This window comes from Lathamus discolor, chromosome 3 (assembly GCF_037157495.1).
Source record: "Lathamus discolor isolate bLatDis1 chromosome 3, bLatDis1.hap1, whole genome shotgun sequence".
Lineage (NCBI taxonomy): Eukaryota > Metazoa > Chordata > Aves > Psittaciformes > Psittacidae > Lathamus > Lathamus discolor.
The window spans coordinates 50,326,468-50,346,714 of record NC_088886.1 but is presented as its reverse complement, the minus strand read 5'-3'; the positions used below and the strand labels follow the sequence as shown (position 1 = coordinate 50,346,714).

General features: G+C 50.1%; 1 protein-coding gene across 2 annotated transcripts in view; it reads right to left on the bottom strand.

Moving 5' to 3' along the window:
* EPHB1 (EPH receptor B1) overlaps positions 1–20,247 on the bottom strand; it is a 68,747-nt gene that overhangs the window by 31,318 nt on the left and 17,182 nt on the right. Inside the window, exons 2-4 of one of the 2 annotated variants that reach the window (XM_065675160.1) lie at positions 12,995–13,059; positions 8,911–9,592; positions 8,463–8,838 (exon numbers count right to left, since the gene is read on the bottom strand). In XM_065675160.1, the coding sequence (XP_065531232.1) occupies positions 8,681–8,838; positions 8,911–9,592; positions 12,995–13,059 (905 nt within the window). In that variant the 3' untranslated portion in view covers positions 8,463–8,680. Of the gene's footprint in view, positions 1–8,462; positions 8,839–8,910; positions 9,593–12,994; positions 13,060–20,247 lie in introns of those variants that run through there. The other variant, XM_065675159.1, reaches the window with a different exon arrangement.

Genomic DNA, 20,247 nt, shown 5'->3' with positions numbered 1-20,247 from the left:
ACCGCTCCATTTGTCACTGGCTGGGTGCAGAACAACCCGGGTAGCACATGCAGGGGGTTTGGAGAGGGTGAGAAATTAAAACCTCAGTAATCTGTGCTGATTTCTTTTAGCCCTCACCCTGGTGGGCTCCATCCTTGCTCTGCACATACGCAGTGCCCCAGGCCCCGGCTGGCAAGTCCAACCCACACAAAACCCCCTCTGACAGCCCAGGCAAAGCAGCGCGAGGTGCAGCAGTGTGACATGCTCCACCACATCCATGGCTTTTCCATGGCTTGCATTTACACAACAGGTTTTTCACTTAGTAAACATCATCAGTGAAGGCCTGGTTCCCAAACCAGAGGTTGCAGGGGACCTGCAAAGCTCAACTACACCCCAAGGGCACAGCCTAGCTCTCAAACAACACCCTGCACAAGGGACTGCCAATGAGTTATCTCATGGCTTGGGGTAAAAATGTGCCCCATTTATTATTATTACTGGACAGAAGGGGTAAAAACACTCATTTCTTTTCCCTTTTTAATTATTATTACTAGCCTTCTGGGAGACATGTTGACTCCTGAAGAGCTTGTCATGGGCTGTACAGTGCAGCACAGCCCCAAACACGGGTGAGATGCCCACCCCTTGGCAAACAAACTGCAGCAAAATCATGGTTTGGGCTGGAAGGGACCTTAGACATTAAAGCTCATCCAGTTCCCACCCCCAGTCATGGGCAGGGACACCTTCCACTAGAGCAGGGTGCTCCAAGCCCCATCCAACCTGGCCTTGAGCACTGCCAGGGATGGGGCAGCCACAGCTTCTCTGGGCACCCTGTGCCAGGGCCTCAGCACCCCCACAGGGAAGAATTTCTTCCTCATCTCTAATCTCAATCTCCCCTCTGTCAGGTTAAAGCCATTCCCCCTTGTCCTGTCCCTACAGGCCCTTATGAAAAGCTCCTCTCCAGGTTTCTTGTAGCCTCTTTAGGCACTGGAGCTGCACTAAGGTCTCCCCAGAGCCTTCTGTTCCCCAGGCTGCACGAGCCCAGCTCTCTCAGCCGGTCTCCAGAGCAGAGGTTCCAGCCAGAGCTGTTCCCAAAAGAGCACTCTCAGGACTTAAAAAAGCAAAAAAAAAAAAAAGGAAAAAGTTACAGAATGGCTCTAAACCACCCCGGGCTGAGTCACTGAGCTTGCCAGGTGCTGACTGCTTGCAAACAAGGGTGGAAACAATGCGGGGCCCGGACATGGGCCGGATCCTGCGCTTCCTCACAGCTCTCCCATTGTCCAGGAGAACAATCCCAACGCCAGCCGGAGAGGGAAGGGCCTCCAGCATGATGAGGGCAGGGTGAGAGCTGGATCTCCTGGACTAGAGTAAGCCCACCATTGCAGGGATGCACAGACATGTGCCCATAGCAGTTCCTGCAGCATACAGAGAGCTTTGCACCCCGATATCCCCAAGGAAGCACACTTCAGCTACCACAGAAAGCTTTTTAGACGGACCATTAACAAGCCAAGGGTTTGGAAGCAGATTTATGCTCCCATTTGTAAACAGGCTCATGAGAAGCACCCTTGGAGGGGTAGAAATCAAGGGGGGATTTTTCTTCTTAAGACTGGAATAACACTTAAAAGTTCCCATTATAAGGAGGGAAAACATATAAATGGCCCATGGTACAATCTGAGAAGGAAAATACTGCATCAAAATAAATACACACACACACACACCCTATACAGATAGGGGGCCATTCCCTATTCGCTTTGAGGCCATGTGCAGTGACAGTGTGGCCAGGGCAGCCCAGGCTAGTGATGCTTGCCTGACCTCCACTCACACCTTCTCCTGGTCATTATCCAGGTTTCTCCTTCACTTCCCGTTTGGAGGGGTCTGGATTGCAGACATCACCCAGACCCTGCTCAGGGTACGGGGACAAAGCCAGAGAGCAGTAGCTGCAGTGCCCAAGCATCGTTGACAGCAGCATCCCAGGGCACGCGGTCCTTCCCCATCCCTGTGTTGTGGGAAAGGAAAGGGACCGAATCCACCAAAGGAACATTTTGGCTAATAATGTCTAATTAAGACTTCCATTAAAACCCATCACACTCATTAAAAAAAATATTTAGCAAGGCTTTCTGGACATTTTCCTTGCAAAATTATCACAGAGGTTAATGGATGTCTTCATTAAGGCATAATTTAAGAAAAATCACACTTTCTTTTTTTTTTTTTTTTCCTTTTCTTTCTCTTTTTCTTTTTGGAGGCGCGGTGATTCAAACGCTTCCCCTCTGCAGCATGGCCGTGGTAAAACTGGGCTGCCTGTTCCACCCAGTGGTGGAAGCAGGGAGATGGCTGCCAGGCAAAAGCAAAGCCCCTCCAACAAAGGGGAGCATCCCTCCATCCCTCCCTCTGGCATCCCCGGGAAGAGGTGGGAGAGCTGCCACTTTCTCAGTAGTCAAGAGGTTTGTGGCTCAGCTAAACACAGAATAAAACACTCTCTGCTGCCATTAGGTGTGGAAGGGTGCATGGATGCTCTCACTTTAGTCTAAAATCAGGTTTTCTGATGGTTAATGTCTACCAGGCACCCAAGCCCTGGGGGACCAGAAGCGCAGCCCCAGTGTGCCAGCACACTGACCAGCCACCCCTTCTTCGGGTGTTGAACAGGAGAAAAGCTTGAAATCCCACTTCCAAACACACAGAAAAACAACTTCCCCACAAAGCCACCTAAAGCATCGTGAGCATCAATTGCAGCCCCAGAGTCTCCCCTCCATCAGAGCTGCCGGGCACACATCCTGCTGGTGCAGTGACCATGTGTCCATAGGTACAGACTGAGACAGAAAGGTCTGGAAACAAACTGTCTGATCTTGTCCTGGTCTCCAGGAAAGAGTCTGAGGAAGCCTAAAGCGGGTTTTAAGCCCCATTATTTAAGATTGCAGGTGGGGTTCTCCATGGGGATTCCCAGCCCTCAACGTACCCATCCCGTTCTGGGATGCTGCTGGCCGCATCACATACCCTGCCATAGGACAGTGCCAGATGCCATTGCACCATTGCACCCCAGGGACATCAGAGCACCCCCTCCACCTTGCCACCAGCCAGTGCAACACCCACAGCCACCAAACCAGGGATGGGGAGAGGGTTGCACTTCCTAAAGCAAGCTGGGAAGCTGTGGCTCCGCTAAACCAAATCCAAGGGACGGCAAAAGGCGAGACGGGCAGGGCAAGCACTTTCTTTTTACCTCTTTGTTTTTCCCCTCCTGTTTTAGAGGATAAAGTGCTCAAAAAGAGATCGCCTGTGGGCCAGGCAAGCTGGAATGAGATGCTGAAAGAGAAAGCAGTGGGGAGGCTAGAGGCAGTGAGGTCTTTCTGCAGCCCCTGCAATGCTTGGAGTGCTCACCCTGATCCAGGTACCAGGGCAGCTAGGCATGAAACTGCACCATCCCAGAACAGATGCACCCCAAGGCACAGAGGAGCAGAGTTCTGTATCCCCAAGACACGGTGAGGCAGCTCACAGCCTCCTTTCCTGCTATCCACCCATGCAACAAAACCAGCATCACCTTCTTCACCCAATGAAACCTCTACTGGGTGCCACAACACAGTGCAGGGGCACTGGACTAGAACATGGTGTGTGAAAAGGGCAGGCAAAGGCACAGCCAGACAGAACAAAAAGACCCAGTTCTCAGCACAAGCAACAATTTGATTCGGAAAACTTGACGCTTCCCTGGGTTTAAGTGTTGGCAAATTATTCTAGTAATAATTACAAAATGTTCCTAATTATTATTAAAACCAAAATCACTTTATAAATCGCATGCTCTGCTATTGTTTCCAGCCTTCTGTGGTGGATAAATAATGGAAATCAATAATTATCACCAGGGCTGCTCAGCAGGAGGGGAGGATAATGGGGGGACTGGCATGGGGCTGCTCGCTCCTTGACATTCCACTGGTAGGAAATTTACCCCCCACTACTCCTTTCCCAAATCCAGCCCTCCATGCACAAGGAACGAGAGAAGGACAAACAGAGAAAGGAGACAAAGAAACCAAAGGAATGCAGATCACCAAAATAAACCTGCACACACACACAAAGCTTTGGCAAAGTCTTGGCAAAGCCTGGTGCATGGCAGCTGAAAAAGGGCTGGGGGACCTGCAGATGGGGAAGGGGACTGGCTGCCTTGTGGAAAGCCGGGATGCCTGGGAACAAGGATGCTCGAGGAGCAGTTTCTGCCTCACAGGCATCACAGCCCAGCTTTGTTCTTGTGGTTTGGGTTTGGTTTATATTTTGCCACCCCTGCTAGCTCAGCTGTTGCAAGCAAGCAGGTCGGTTCATTATCCCAGGCTGCAGCAGCTTGGAGGCTCCTGACCACACCACGAACGGAATTTGCCAGAAGGGAAAACACAAAGGCAAGAGAAGCTTGGGAAGCAGCAGGACCACCCTCACCCCTTCTCCCTGGGTTTATAAATCTTCTATAAAGTAAAAAGATTCAGCACAAAGCTGATTCAGATCCAGCCTTCTTTGCTGGCTTCTCTGTGCAACCGAATTATTGCCTGGTACTGAGAAGGTCAGAGAGAAAGAATGCGTGATTCCAGAGGACAAAAGTACAGTGCCCCATCCTCAAAATCAAAAGGGATAAAAGCCAAGACACTCGCAACCGCCATCATTCTAGTGAGGGGTTACCTTGCCATCATTAGGTTTCAGAGTAAAACACCAGCAGAGAAAGGGCTTAATAATCTTCCTTGAGGAGAACAAGCAAAATCCATCCAGCACGCTCATCCAAGGTCTCAAATGATTTCCCTGGCCTCCCAGTGATCCCCACTCCCACTTTTCCTCCCACCTCCTCACCAGCGAAATGATGCATTACACCTTGACCATGCAAGGAAGCCATAAAGCAAGGCTGAGGGACGGAGCAGAGCAAGATGAATGGATTTAATATCAACCCGAACGGAGCGTGGGCTATCACACCAAATGAATTATTCATTTTGAATTCAGTAACAGCCTCCATTTCACATTGACCCACAAGCTCTCACGGGCATGAGATGCCAAAGAGGATGGGGTAGGCAGTCCAGTGGGTTTTAGGGTATGGCATGCCATCACCCATATGAGAGTGACACAACTCCACACCAGCCAGGAGGTCTGTGCCAAACCCAAACAGCCTGGGATGGAAACGAAAACCAGGCAAGACTGATAAAGAAAACCTTCCTCCACCCCCACCTTAGTGATGTGTTGGTAATGACCCCTCATCACTTTGACCCTAACACACAACAATAATCTCTTCGGGAAGCAAAATACCCCCAGATGAAGATTGCATCCTGCCTGTGCCTTTCGCGAGCAGCTAAGTGCCGATAAAAGCTGGTATTAATGAATCCCTCAGCGGCCCCGAGCTCTGCTGTCAGCACGAAACCACTCCAGTCTAATAGCCCCATGACAGGCACAGACTCTATCCCCTGGGGGTGGGAGGGATGAGAGAGGACTGAGGGGGGGCTAAACAATTCAACCCTAATTTTTCCCCACCACTTTAGAATTAAGCCCATTTTGTCAGCCTTAAAATACCAAGGGATTTTTCCCTTCTTTTTTCCTTGGTGACAATTCCCCTGGGTTTGTTAAGTGGCTCATCTCCACCTGACGAAGGCTTTGAGCAGATGTCAGGAGCACGTGGCTCCTGGGAGCTGGGGTCCAATCCTGGCAGCATCTCTGCAAGGTGAGCCCAGCAGATGAAGAAGGCAGGGGAATGCAACCCCCTCGAGAGCACCGAGACCAAGCAGGTGATTAAATGGCACCAAGCATATGCGTGATGATGAGATGATGCTTTTTTGATGATCCTGTGGGCAGTGTTGGGTGCTACTATGGTGTTGTCTTTAGGGCAGAGCTCCCGTAACTCCTCTCTCCCAGTCCTGTGAGAGTATTTCCCAGTTCCCTTGTCGGGGTGATAGATGAGAGGCTAGGGTTGTAAGTGGGACCTGTGAATTTGATGTTCCCGCTCAACACTAGCGAGGAACCCAAAACCACTAAACCTGCCAGCCCCTCCTAAAGGTTCATTAAAACCAGTCCTAAAAGCCTGAGCCAGAGCTTACGTTAGGACTGCTGGAAAAATTAACTGCATTTGAATAGAAATCTGCCCTTGGGTTGGACTCTGTCTTCTCTGTAGCTCGTGTGCACCCGTTGGCCAACAAGTTTCTCCTTGTATCCCTTTAGACCTTGGAGATACTGCAAGGACCTGAGCACACTGCTGCCCGTCTGGTGGGCATGAGGTGTCACGTCACAAGGTTTAGCAGTAATAATTTGTTGGTTTTCTGTTTGTCTCGGTGCTCTCGAGGGGGTTGCATTCCCCTGCCTTCTTCATCTGCTGGGCTCACCTCGCAGAGATGCTGCCAGGATTGGACCCCAGCTCCCAGAGCTGGGCTCGTGCGGCCTGGGGAACAGAAGGCTCTGGGGAGACCTTAGTGCAGCTCCAGTGCCTAAAGAGGCTACAAGAAACCTGGAGAGGGGCTTTTCATAAGGGCCTGTAGGGACAGGACAAGGGGGAATGGCTTTAACCTGACAGAGGGGAGATTGAGATTAGAGATGAGGAAGAAATTCTTCCCTGTGAGGGTGCTGAGGCACTGGCTGGCACAGGGTGCCCAGAGAAGCTGTGGCTGCCCCATCCCTGGCAGTGCTCAAGGTGCTTAATCACCTGCTTGGTCTGCATCCACAGCATACTTTGGTGCCTTTCAGGATCCCAGATTACGTCAGTCAATCCGTAAAAGACATTTCTACTGCCTTAGGCCTGACAGGATCCTGAATTTTCCCTCAAGGAGCCCAAATGCAAAGCATGCGCCCCATGCAAAGGCAAAATGCTCACTAGAAGCTCCGCAGAACCCATATTAGGGCAGCACAAGGGGTTTCTCCTTCAGCATCAGCACTGCTGAGGAGTGGGAGCACAGCTGGAGACAAGTGCTGTGGCACAGAGAACTCAGCAAATTCCCAATGTATAGGGGTCTGGTCAGCACAGCTTTGATGGCATGAACACACCATGACCGTTTTGGGGTTTGCATGAGAAAAGGAAACAAAAGAAGCCATGGAGATAGGCCTAATGCCCACCCCTCAGCAGGTTTGCTCCCATGCCTCTTTATAGAGTCCTAGAATGGTCTGGGTTGGAAGGGACCTTAAAGCTCATCCAGTTCCAACCCCCTGCCACGGGCAGGGACACCTTCCACTAGAGCAGGGTGCTCCAAGCCCCGTCCAAACAGGCCTTGAACACTGCCAGGGATGGGGCAGCCACAGCTTCTCTGGGCACCCTGTGCCAGGGCCTCAGCACCCTCACAGGGAAGAACTTCTTCCTTATATCTAACCTAAATCTCCCCTCTGTCTGGTTAAAGCCGTTTCCCCTTTTCCTGTCCCTACAGGCCCTTATAAAAAGCCCCCCTCCAGATTTCTTGTAGAATCTTGTGTCCCCCTATCCCCTATTTTCTGCCTTGTCCCATACAACAAGCACCAGGTAGGTGCAACAATCATCTCCCCCTAGGAAGTTAGAAGCATTCAAGACCCCAACTTTCTCCACCACCGCAGGCAGCAGCAGATAGAATGGTCAACATCACTGAAACCTGCAGCAGTTTTACATTGTAGTTTTCCTCACATTTCTGGCAAAATGACATAATTTCCCAATTCCAGTCTTCAGCTAAAATGAGTATTTATTTTTCAATGACGAGAAAATGTCATTTTGCCATAAAACCATGTGCGCTTTCTGTTTGTTTATTCAATAGTAGAGGAACGTCTCGCCAGAAACGCTTCGGTTTGCAGAGCCCTCCCTCCGTCAGAGCACTTTATCTCCTCACGGGAATCCATCTCCTAGTGGGAGCAAAACCACATTCAAGATCAACCACAAAACCGAAAGGAATCCACCAGCGATGCTACTTAATGGCAAAGCAAGGACTCTGGTCCTTTCCCAGTTGTTGGAGCCCTGGCACAGGAAGGCATCGCCGTCCCCATGTTGTCCAGGCAGGAATGTGGCTTTTCATGGTGAAAACCTACACAAGTTCCCAGGTTTAAAGCAGATGAACAAACAAGTTTCTCCATAGCTTGAATCCCAACTTTGCCACTTTCATATATCCAGAGTTACAGATGGAGAAGAAACATGCAGTGGCCACCCCAAGGAGCATCACAGCCAAGCCTGCCACACTTGCTGCCACCTGCACCAAAAGAGGTTCAAGTCAGACCTCTTCCCATCACTCCCCCTCCTCCAAAACCAACCCTAAAGCCCTTTGACACCTGTCTTTAACCTTTTTCTTCCCAACCTGGTGGTGCCTACCTTCTGGAAAGCACTAATGAAATGAGGTTAGCTTCTCATTCCAAACAGCATACAAAAAAAAACAAACACCCCATCTTAATTGTGAAGAGACAGAAAGGGCAGCAAATAAAGCCAATTCTCCAACAGTAGTTGAGAAATATTCATCAGAATAGCGAAAGGAGATGAAAAGCAGCAAGCGCTGTTTTTATTGGCTTTTATTTTATATTTATAACCCTGCGCTATGGAGGCCTCCAGCAGGCAGCAGCGGCTGGGGAAACCCAAAAAACACAGCAAAAAAAAACCCAATTAATGCTGAAAATCAAAGCAGCTTCACTGCAGCCGGGCCCGATGGCAGCTCCCAGCTCCCGCAGCTCTGCTGGGGGAATAACAAGGCAGATGAAAGCGGCTCAGCCTGCGTGGCACTTTGAAGGTAACAGATCACAGAGGAGGCTTCCAGCGGGCTCGCAGCGGCAACTACTGATGGAGTTTGGCCATGGACTGACTGGAGCACACTGAGAAGACACAGGTTGACCGCTCCCAAATCCCTGTCTGGTCCCCAGAGCAACACTGCTTCAGGGCAGGTAAATGGTGCAGAACCCATTTCACAACAGGCATTACCCAAAAGAGCTTGTCTGGGGACAAACATTTTGTTAAGCGAAGCTCAAAACCAATAGAAGCACCTTGTTAGCCAAAACAAACCTTACCTTTGCAAGCCACATTGTTCTCCGGCTCATAACCAGCCTTGCACGTACAGCGGCCGATGGGCACCATCCACTCTCCATCCCCATTGCAGTACAGTTTGATGGGCACGTCCACCTCCTCGGCATTGGGGATGCAGGTGCCACGGGCAGTCACTAGAGAGGTGCTCTCTGCGCCTGTCATCGTCTCTGGGAAGATGGCAAAGTTCTGCACCACGCTGGGGCACTTCTTGAAGAAGACCCTGACAGACAGCAGAGACATACAAGCCCCATAGTCCTGGAAAGCCAGGTAAAAGCCATTGCGGGTCAGGGGCCCGAAACTTCTCACTTCTGTGTTCACCTTCATCAACCTGCCACCAAAGTCCACCTGGGAGAAGCTCTCGTCAGCAGCAATGGTGTCCACTTTGAGGTAGGGTGCCTCTGTCCAGAAGGCAGACTTCTTGGTGGCAATGACAGAGTCTGTCTCGTAGTAGTAGAGGTTGAAGGTCTCTTTGCAGGAGCCAGGGACGTTGGGGAGGCTGCTGCAGTCCCGCACAGTGAAGCGCATCTCGGTGTAGATGCGGTGAGCTCCACGCCGGTTGATGAACGTGGTGAGGAGCCAGTTGTTCTGGTTGGGCTCGAAGACATTGCACACCTGGTACGTACGGATGGTGTTGAGGTTTTCGTCGTAGCCACTGACTTCTTCCCACTGCAGAAAGGAGAAGGGAGAAGTGATAAGATGGAGGCAGAGGGACCAGCAGTGGCCCATGAGCCATGGAGGTGCTGCTCACTCTGCACAGGACTGGAAGGAGAATCCTAAAGCCCCAAAGGGGACTAGGAACATGGTCATGGACACACAACAGGATGCATGGACAGAAATACCACCTGGGACAGCATCAGAAGAAATCCTCACCTCTTGCCCCTGCATGTCTTCCCCCGTCCCTCCCATCTGAACATCTTTTCCATGTAACCATCTTAGCTGCCCTGAGAAGATGTGAAAATGGGAAGAAACACGCTCCAGGTATGTGGAGGTAAGAGGAAAAGCAGCATACAAGGATACAGCTTCATTAAAGCCTAAGCCAGCACATGGGCTGGAGAGTGAGGCTGACCCCAGGCTCTCAGCACGATGGGATCATTTCCCCTGGGAAAGAAAACTAACTAAATAAAACATCACCGCTGCAGAGAGACAGAATATAGATTTGCAATTCGATTTATAGAAGGGCATTAATATAATCCAGGCTACAATTTCAATTAAGGGACAGCGGCAAACTGTGAATAGTCTGTGATGGCATTAGAGTCCTACAGACTGATTTACAACCTCATAATCCATTCATTTTAACTAATCCATGTTTACAGTCTCTTCATAACAGCGTTATTCGTATGGCAATCTTTAAACAGTACTCTGAATATCATGCATAATTTCCAGGAGCGATGCTATGGCAGCACTCATGGGTGTTTGTGCTTACATGGGGATACAACAGCAGATGGGTGATGCCAACCTGTTCTGTCACGTTGAGTCTTCCCAAAGAGCTCATGCACCACAACCAATCCTGTAACCCTGATTCCGCCCTCCTCCATTTTCCATTTAACAACCACTTTCCTCACCTACTCCACAAGCTTCCCCCTTGTAAAACACAGCCCTGATGTAAAAAAATCACAGGTTCTTATTTTGTTTTCAAAGCAGGGTCCTCTTCATGCTGCCAAGAAGTGCAGCAGAATGCTTGCTCCTGGGTCCACCTACTCAGCTCCAATAAGTTTAAGCAATGATCACAGCTCAGGGTTGCACGCTGTTGTTAAACAATGTTTACCAAGACAGCAATAAACTCTCACGCATCCAGCTGAGTGCTCTCCCTTCTCATTCTGTACCACGAAAGCACTGCAAAAAAACCCTCTCCACCATGGACAAAACACGTGAATTCACTTCCCTTTCATTACCAGACACCTTTTCACATCAGAAAGGTCCTCCCCAAACCAAGAGGGCTGGCACTGGGCCGCGGTCCCAGTTCCCACCTGGGATGTGCATTACAGCCCTGTCATCCAATCAACACCGGATGACAAGCTCTCTTCCTGCACTCACCCACCAGCATTAACACCAGCTCCACTGCTCCACTGTCTTTGCTGCCCAAATCCTTCCCTTCACCCCACCCGCCAGCTCCTACACCCCACCCCAAGCGCATGGTGGGGGGCAGACATGACCTGTTATCCTTTATTCCCAGTGCCCATCTGGGAGCCAGCTCTCTCGCCAGCTCCTTCTATGGAGCATCTCCTGAGTTTTGCTGCTTTCCTTTGCAGGAGGGTTGCAAACAGGGCCTCAAAACTCAGAGCCAAAACCTGCCAGCAGACCCTACCCACACTTCAAGCACCCAGCACATGGTGCTGGAAATAACACGTAATGCCACTTGGAAAACCCTCCTGAGGGTTTGGGGCCAGACCCTGATGCTCCCTTGGGAATCCCTTGAGTTCAGCAAGGGATGAATTCCGCAACCAGACACTGAAGAGCAGCAGGTCCCTGTGCCTGGAAAGACCCATGGTGCCAGCAGCTGCTGCCATCGATGCTCTAACAGCAACAAATGCATCATTTTGATGAGATCCCACTAAATAATTCACAGGGAGCTGGAGATTAAGACAATGTTATTCTTTGTCTCTGCTGAGATTTAAAGCGCATCCAGTGGGGAGAGCAGAAGGACAGCCCACATCCCGCTGCAGCCAGTCCTCAGCAACCACAGCCCCTGCTGCCCAGCTGGTATCTGAGCCCCAACACTAACGTCAGCATCCCCACTGAGCCCCAGGGCACATCTGTGAGCCACGGTGAACAGTCACTCTCAGAGCTCAGCCTACCACGGGGGGATACCACTACCGAAAGGGACTCAAAGCCTGCACACAGCCTATGCCGATGGCAACACCAGGGTCAAGAGAGATGGCCCATCAAATCCCGGCACCTCCAGCCCTAAGAGGAATGAGAGGAATCTGGCAGAAAGAGATGACACTCCAGCAGTAGACAGGAGCCCCGGTCCCATCCCCTCCCTCCTGCCCCAAGGTGCAGGAAGGTCCCGTTTACAGATGGCAGCTACTCTTCTCCCTAACAAGCAGAAATTCACGTATGTATCTTAGCATCTCTAAGCCAGGTTGCTTGGATGGGTGACATTCTGCAAACCCTGGCACCCACACTCTGGACAAGCTTCACCCAAATACCGGCCATTACCACTGGACAAGCCAAGAACTGGCACAAATCTGCCCCCGAATATTTGTTGTGAGCTATTAAATGGGACAAACCCTAACACTAAGAGCTGTAACCAACCAGCTCATAAAGACTACTGCACGCCTGAAGCAAAAGGTGTGCAGCCTCATTTCTTTTGAGGATCTGGCCAAGTCAGTCACACCCTAACGAAGACGCAGGCTGGCATCCTTTCCCCTTTGGTGCCATGTACTGGAGGCCCTGGGGACAGACTCTGCTGCTGTACTCATCCCTGCCTAATCAGATGCCTGTGCTACCATGATGCCCATCTATCAACTCACATCTCCTCCTACCACCACTTCTCTTCCCCACTGACTGCGTCTCTCACTTTCTCTGCCAGGGGAATGTGAGTCAGGTTATTTTATGCTTCCATTCCTCAAAGGCTCGTATTATATAAAAAAGATGTTTTAAGTGCCTCAGGGTGTTTTGTTCCTCATTACTTCATAAAAGTGACATTAATAGCCAGGGAAGAGCACTGCCGAGTGCAATTATGGATGATGTTCCAGGTATGAAAGCTGTTTTGAGCCTACTAATGTTTCCTAATTACAAGCCTTTTGGCACAGGGAGAGGGAAGGCGTGAGCAGAGGGATGGAGAGTGGTGTTGGGGATGGACTCTTCACCTGGGAAGAAGACAGGCAGGGGAGGAGAAAGCAAGCAGATAGAGACCACCTTTGCTGAGCCCCCAAGATTGGTTCAGGGAAGGGATGCTCAGCCCCAGGCCAGCCATGCAGCTTGGTACAGATGTCCCATACTAGCCCAATGGGACACCACTGTTCCCACTACAACTTCTTCAGCTCCCCACCTGCATTTTAAGTTAAATAACCCATAAGAACCCCAAGAGATCATGTAAGGATCAGTTGGACAAGTGACACTTACCCCTGAAGGCGGGTTGGCGGTCCAGCCCAGCTCGGCCGTCGCTGTCCGCGTATCCATCAAAGTTTCTGAGGAAACACAAGAAAAGGAAAGCAGACTATTCACTCCTGAAGTTTTCAATGACATTATGAGCTTGAAGCCACAGAAAAACATTTGGCTGGGTTCACAGAACATGCACCTGACCCTTGGAGCTACTCAGAAATAAAGCAGCAGGTGCCCTAATACCTCTAATGAACAGCTTCACTCCAGAGCAAATGGTGCAGGACAAGACTCTTTGCAGAGTCTCAGCCTGACCCAAGCCCATGCTACCATCTCTGACCCTCCCAACAGTGTTACCAACTAAAACTATTTAAAAACTAAGAAGGATGCTGCATTTCATGGAGTCATTACATGCACATACAAAACCCCATCTAGGCCCGTAAGTGAGCTTGCATTAACTCCTTGGAAGCAGCTGGAGAACGGGTGAAAGACTCCTACCACAGGCAGAGCCCACCCTCTCCTCCAGAACCTCCATATGGACATTTCAAGTGGGTCCCATTCAACTTGTTTGCAGCTACTTGCTTTGCCCCACAACACCAGACATCCCCTTTTATGCACTGCATCTGTCTGGTGCCCTGAGTTGCCCTGGAACACAGTTGTTGTTTGCCAGAGTGATGGCATATAAGCAAATAAAAATCACACTGTTCGAGCTGGTTTAGTCTGCTGGGGGTCTTTTGATGGAGAATTTGGTGGGAAATGTTTAGAAGCTGTAATACAGCTGACATATCCCTACTTTCAGTCTTTAAAAATAAAACCCAACAAAACCCAACAAGAATAATAGCGAGAGCAACAACATACAGAAACAGATGGGAAAAATGCTCCAGGTTTTATTTATTTGTTTGCAGCAAGCAGACATGCAGATTCATTTCCTCAGTTCTTGTGTCTCGAACAAGCAGGAGGAGGAGATGCTGACATAGCCGAGCATCCCCCATCGCTCCCCTTTCCCAGGTATTCATGGCAGCTTGACAGTGCCAGGAAAATGGGTGCAACCAGAGAAATAAAGGTCAGGAAATAAAAATCAGCCCAGGAACATGAACTGCCGCCGGACCACTGCTTTTAATCTCTCCACGCCTGCTCCAGCAATTGCACGAGGGAAATGAGACTCCTATTAATCTTCCCACCCCTCCCTTTGCTGGCTGCTCCGGGATGGGAAGCCAGAGAAGCGTGACCAGGAACTCCCCACCCTGCTACAACTGATAAATGCTCTAACAAAATCCCGGCTGGAGCTGCTGGCCCAGCCTGGCTTCCAGAGGTAAGCATAGCTGTGGAGGCAGGGAGAGCAAGGCAACCACCCCAAAGAGGGAATGAAAGGGTGCTCGGCAGCATGCAAGGCTTCTGCGCCCCTAACCAGCCCCAGGATGCTGCTGTGGCACTGCCAGGGGGACCTTCAAAGCCCACAGCACCCACACATTCACTCCCACAGGGTACACAAAAGCATGGTGGCGTTCATGCTATCACAGCATGTTACTCTATGATAGTTTCATCCCTTTTCTGTTTGGCAGAAGCCAGATAATACGATCCCAGCTCCAACTCCTCAGGACCAGGGGCTCCAGACCTCCAGGAAGTTTCTGCTCACCACCAAGCCTTCCATCCCTTGCAAACAGCCCCACACCTCATTAAGTTGTCATTTAATCCTCACTATGGCCCTTCAAATAGCAGGCGGACATGCCTATACATAAACGGAAGCGAACGCAGAACCAAAAGGCTGTGCAAACATCTCCCAGTCCCCCCTCCCAGCAGGGCTATGCAGGGAGGGATGCTCTGAGAGCCCCTAAAATGATCACTGCTTTTCCCCACAACAAATGCAGTATCCTTGTGCCATGCACAGGAAACTGAGGCAGCAGAGCCCAGGGAGATGCAGGGAGTGTGGCTGGGCTGGCACTCAGCTCACCCACCCCATGGTAAGTAAGGACACACTCAGTTACAGGAAAGGCACTTCTTGCAAGGGTTTGTTCAGGCAGTATTCTCACTCCATCATCTCCCTTCCTGTTCCACACACTTACAGCTTCCTTCCCCAAGTCATTGGGCTGGGATTTGGGATTTTTCTGGGGGATGGGATGATGACAGAGGAATGTACTTCTGATAAAATACAGCTGCTGTGCGGGACAGTAGCACGTGAGGACCAGCGCTGCTCTGAGGTGACATCCACCAGGATTCCCACCCAGCGGATCTCACCCCTTCCCTCCAGGTTCTCCCCGAAGGCTCTTTTGGAAAGAAAGTAGGGAGGCACAGCAGCAATGCTCCCGAAGCAGGAGACTTCAAAATAACTAATTAAATAAATTAATTAATTGAAACACAGAGAAGCTTTCATTTGGAGGTTGTTGGAGCCCCAAGGGGACTGTGTGGCTGTGGCCAGGGAGGTCACGCTCACGAGGTTTCCACACTGATGTATAACTCACACTGCAACAGCTTTGTGTTTCTAAAGCAATTTGCACACCCAAGGAAAAAGAGGGCTGAGAGCCACTCCTAAAAGCTCGACCCTCTACAGACCGCCTCTTGCCCAGATCCCACCCTGATGCTGCCATATACAAGAAGGTCCATAACCTGGTAAAAAGGTTTGGTTGGTTTGTTGGGGTTTTTTTTACATAAACTGGTTAAATTTCAGCTCAAATTCCTGCTGAGCTCACCCAAACCCCGTGACTGCAGAGGCACTGGCACCAGAAGGACTCGGCTGAGCAATTTCCCATTGACCTCCGCTGCTTCCTCTTGGAGGAAATCTTGGCTTTTACTTCATTTTCTGGGAGGTTCAAGTAACCCCGTGACGCCAGGGGAAACCCCGCAGGGACGTTTATGGCCAGGCCACTTAGGGCTAAGGCTGCTGAGCACCCTTCTTCCACACTGCGGGGGTTGCAGATGACTCTGCCTCTTGCCCCAGCTCCTCACAAAGCAATGGGGAATGAGATGGGGCTCTTAGCGCTCACGTCTCCATCTCTGGGCTGCAAAATATCACTGCCAGCATGGGGACCCAGGGATCACTTCCCCCAGGCATCCAGCCCTTGGGAGCAGGCAAAGCAGCGGCAGGAAGTAAGATCCCTTTGCCTGCTAGCAAGGGGATTACTGCAGACCACTGCCTGAGTGGCATTAACCAGTGGAAAAGCCACACAGACACCTTGCACCTCTCTTCTTGCCTGCCTCATCCTGCTGTGAGGACCAGTCCTTGTTATTTGGCACTGGTTATTAACACTATCATCTCCCCATGCCTCCTACATCTAGCACGACACCATTAGCCACGCCATGTGAACCCCGTGCTGCCTGTCCACCTGCATCAGACAATCTCAGCACCTCCACTGTGTCAGCAGGCAGGCTCATGCCCAATGGGCAAATGCAGGTAAGGCGCTGCCCTCCCCTTGCCTTCTCAAGGTACAGCTACTCCAGCAACTCCTTTCACACACATGTGTGCAGAGCAGACACCCAGGGGATGCTCTGCTCAGGAGAGAGCTCAATCCAATTCACTCCCAGAAGTCTTCAGGACCCGAGCCTCCATTGAAGGCAGCTGACCAGGCTATAATGGCTGAAGTCCTCATTAGGGAGAAGACAAGCTCTGCTACCAAGAGCTGAGCTCTCAGAGTGAAGAATCTTCAGCTGTATACAGTAGATTTTCTTTAATGGACACATTACTTTAAACTAAGCCTTCACCATCTGTTCCAGTCCCTAATTATCAATACAAAAACAAACGTCTACTCACAATTACACTCATAACAAGTAAAGATGCCAGCAATTAGAATGCACCAGCATCCTCACTGCTGAGCAGCACATCCATCTGTGATAGTGCTCATGCAATCCAGGCAGGGAGGACCCGCTGCCATCCCGGGCTCCCCTCACCCTCCCGTGCAAACCAGTGAGAGATGTGGCCAGAGCAGGTGCCTGTGGTGGGATAAGCTGGATCTCAGAGAAGCAAAGGGAGGGGTGGCATCACTCAAGTTACTCAGGCAAGAGTAGCCAGGTGGGGAGCAGGGCAGCGCAGCATCCACTGCAGGAGCTGATGCCACCTCACCAACCACTCTTCCCAACAGGATTTAAGCCTTTTCCAGAAAAACCTTTCTGAACTACTCAAAACAAAGTGAAACTTACTTCCTGAAATCCCCAGCTTGAAGCCTGTATTTCAGACGTCGCCAGCATGGAGTGCTCCTGCCAATCTCATCATAGAAGGTGGGATTTTCCCCTGGGAAGGTGCAAGGCAAGGGTACAGGCAGAGAGAGGCGGAAGAAAGGAGACCAACCCAACCTGATCCTGTTTCAGCACTGTCATCTGGACAGAAAGAGGTATGACAACAAATCTGTTCAGGGAGTCCATGAAGAAACTTCCAGGAGTGCTGCACTCCTCAATAGATGCCCTGGGAACATGGTCCCTCTCCCAAAACAAGAAGCAACAGCTCTCGCTCCTGCAACATAATGGCAGAAACCAGCCTAAGGCACTCAAAAGCAAATGCTTGGGCATATGCAAAGAGATGCAGGCATGTCTAAGACAACCAAGAGGAAAAAGATAGAAATTAAGCAAAATAAGGAGAGAGAAGGCTTGGTAACAACAGATGGGTAGAAGGAGATTTGGAAAGGATGCCAGCTGCTGGAAATAAGCCCCCCAAGATGCGTGGGGAGCAGAGGGGAGCGTGTCAATAGCTGAACCTTCACAGGGAGACAGAAGGGCAGGCATTGAGCGAGGGGTAGGGCATATGTGGTCATGCAGGGCTCGGGTCTAGAGTCCAGAGGGACAGAGGATGCTCTGTGGGTAGGATCATCAGAAACTTGTCCTGATGTGCTACAACACAAAGCAACCACAGATGGGTTCACTGCATGGTCCAGCCCCAGGGCATGCCCCCTGGGCAGTCCCAGCCCCATAGCATGACTTCCTGAAGGGGAACAAAAGCAAGAGTTTTTTCCACAAGCAAAGCACCATATTTTCCCCTTTATTTCACGCTCATAAATGCCAAGCTTTCTTTCTACCTCCTCTTTCTCTCCCAAGAGCTTCAGCAAAATCAGCCCAAGGCAAGCGCACAGCTTGGGAAGCTTCTGTCCAAGTTTGGTGACATTACCAGAAAAAGGGAACTATAAAGAAACAGAGCCAAGATGCTTTATTACAAAGACTAGTGCTAAATAACATTAACTGCTATCATGCTGCAAGCTCTGCCTTCCCATGGCTGTCATGACTTCAGGCCAAGCTCAGATTGCATCCATGATTTTCATCACCATTAACTATATGTTCATGATTGCATCACACCTCTCAATGTCAACGTGAAGAAAGTCCCACAGGTGCCAGGGGAACAATCTGAATTTAATTCTATTTCCCATAGATGAAGGGGTTCAAGCACACACCAGGAGGTTGCCCGAGTAATTCCAGGTGTTCTTCATGACGTTGCTTCTGACCACAACATCCTACACTATGGTCCAGGTACACCCATGCAAGGTTTTAATATATCCTGAGCTTGGACTGAGCTGGAAAAAAGCATGAACATGAGACTTGTGTGGCTGTGCCACAGGGACCAAGGCAGCAAGGTGCTGGGCACACATACCCCACAAAAAGCCTCTTCTGCAGGAGAAGTCCCCATCTGGTTCCTGCTCCTAACTGGGACAGAGCACTACTGCTCACCCCTTATGCCACAGAGGAGTCAGCAGCTACCCTGCATGAATGCCATGACATCTCCAGGACGGTTTAATTACAGTGCTGTAGAGGCAGGCAAGGTAAGAGCAGGATCAGTCTCTCTCCTTTGGTAAGAGCTGCTGCTCTGAACAGTTTCCTGAGAGCACCAGCTTCCGAAAGAGCCTCTTACTGTATCTAAATACTTTCAATCAAAAATATTACAGCAACAACTAATTACATCCCATCATTCCCATAGCTCTCTGCCTTTAATGGTGCATTTTGCTGCTACCGAACGATGTTGAAACTGCTCTGGAAGTGCATAACGAGCTCTCCCTATCAATCTCCCGCAGGTTCGTTATGAAGGATTACCCACTGAATAACGAACCCGACGAGAAGGGGGAGGATGTGCTAAACAACAACAAAACAAGTCAACACCCAGCATCTTCTGCCTGTGTTTTAAAGGAAACCACCAATGCTCTGGGGTCTACATGAACCTCTTGGGGTAGAGGAGCCTGCTCTGCAAAGACACCTCAACCATGACACTACCATCAGTGGCCACCAGCCAGCACAAGAAGATCTGTGGCGGCCGAAAAAGCCCTGCTTCTGGTTGGAAAAAGAAAGAATTTATACATATACATATAACAGCTTAGGACGAGTGCACTGTGTCAATTTGTGATCGGATGCGTTAAGCTGTGGCTGCACAACACAGTCCTGGACCTCCTCCGGGATCCCTTGTCAATGGCATGGATTTCAGCATGCAATGAAGATGCATCACAGCAGGGCAGGCGATAACTTAATGAAGCTCAGATTTGGGGGTGTTTGCTCAGCAACTATATAACAACTTTATCAATAAGCCACTGCCTGCTGTGACTGCAGGATGAAACGCTCTAATTACAAGCGGCAAACACTACCCATATCAGGATATAGCAAATTGAAATATACTGGTTGATGTGCCTGAAAACAGACAGTAACATACCTGCTTACATTTCTGCAAGTGTATACGCATACACACGGCAAACCCAGCACATCAGACAAGAGCAAAGCACAGGAGAAAGACCCTCCACCAAGCCCATGCTTAACACTGGCTAAAAAAGTTTACGAGGTGATGTAAAGTTTGGACCATAGGTCCCACTGACCAACGCTCACTCCTCCCTGCACACCACACAGAAGAGACCCAGCCCCAGCATCCCCCCTGGGTTTTCACACTTGGAAGGGGCTTGACCCAGCATGGGTATGTGGTGTTGGATGAGCTCAGCTGAAGCCATACAATCCATTAATCATAATCCTACCAAGGAGAGAGACAGTAAATCAAAGAGACAACCTGCCTGCAAATAAATTACACGGGGGAGGTGGAGGGGGAGAGGAATGGAGAGGAAAAGAGAGAGAACTGCAGAGGGAGAGATAAGGAAGAGGGAAGGAAACAACAGCAAATTACCAAAACAAAAAGAGCAGGCATCACAGGGAAAAAGAAAAAGACAAAGGGGACTAAATCACATATAAACATAAGAGAGAGGAGATATGGCTTTCAATACCTTTTGTTTTCTTAATTGTAAACCTACTGCAGAAAAACTGGGAACAAGTTTTAATCCACCAAGCTCAAACCCAGATATCGGATGCTAGGGGAAAAATCCCAGGACAGCTTG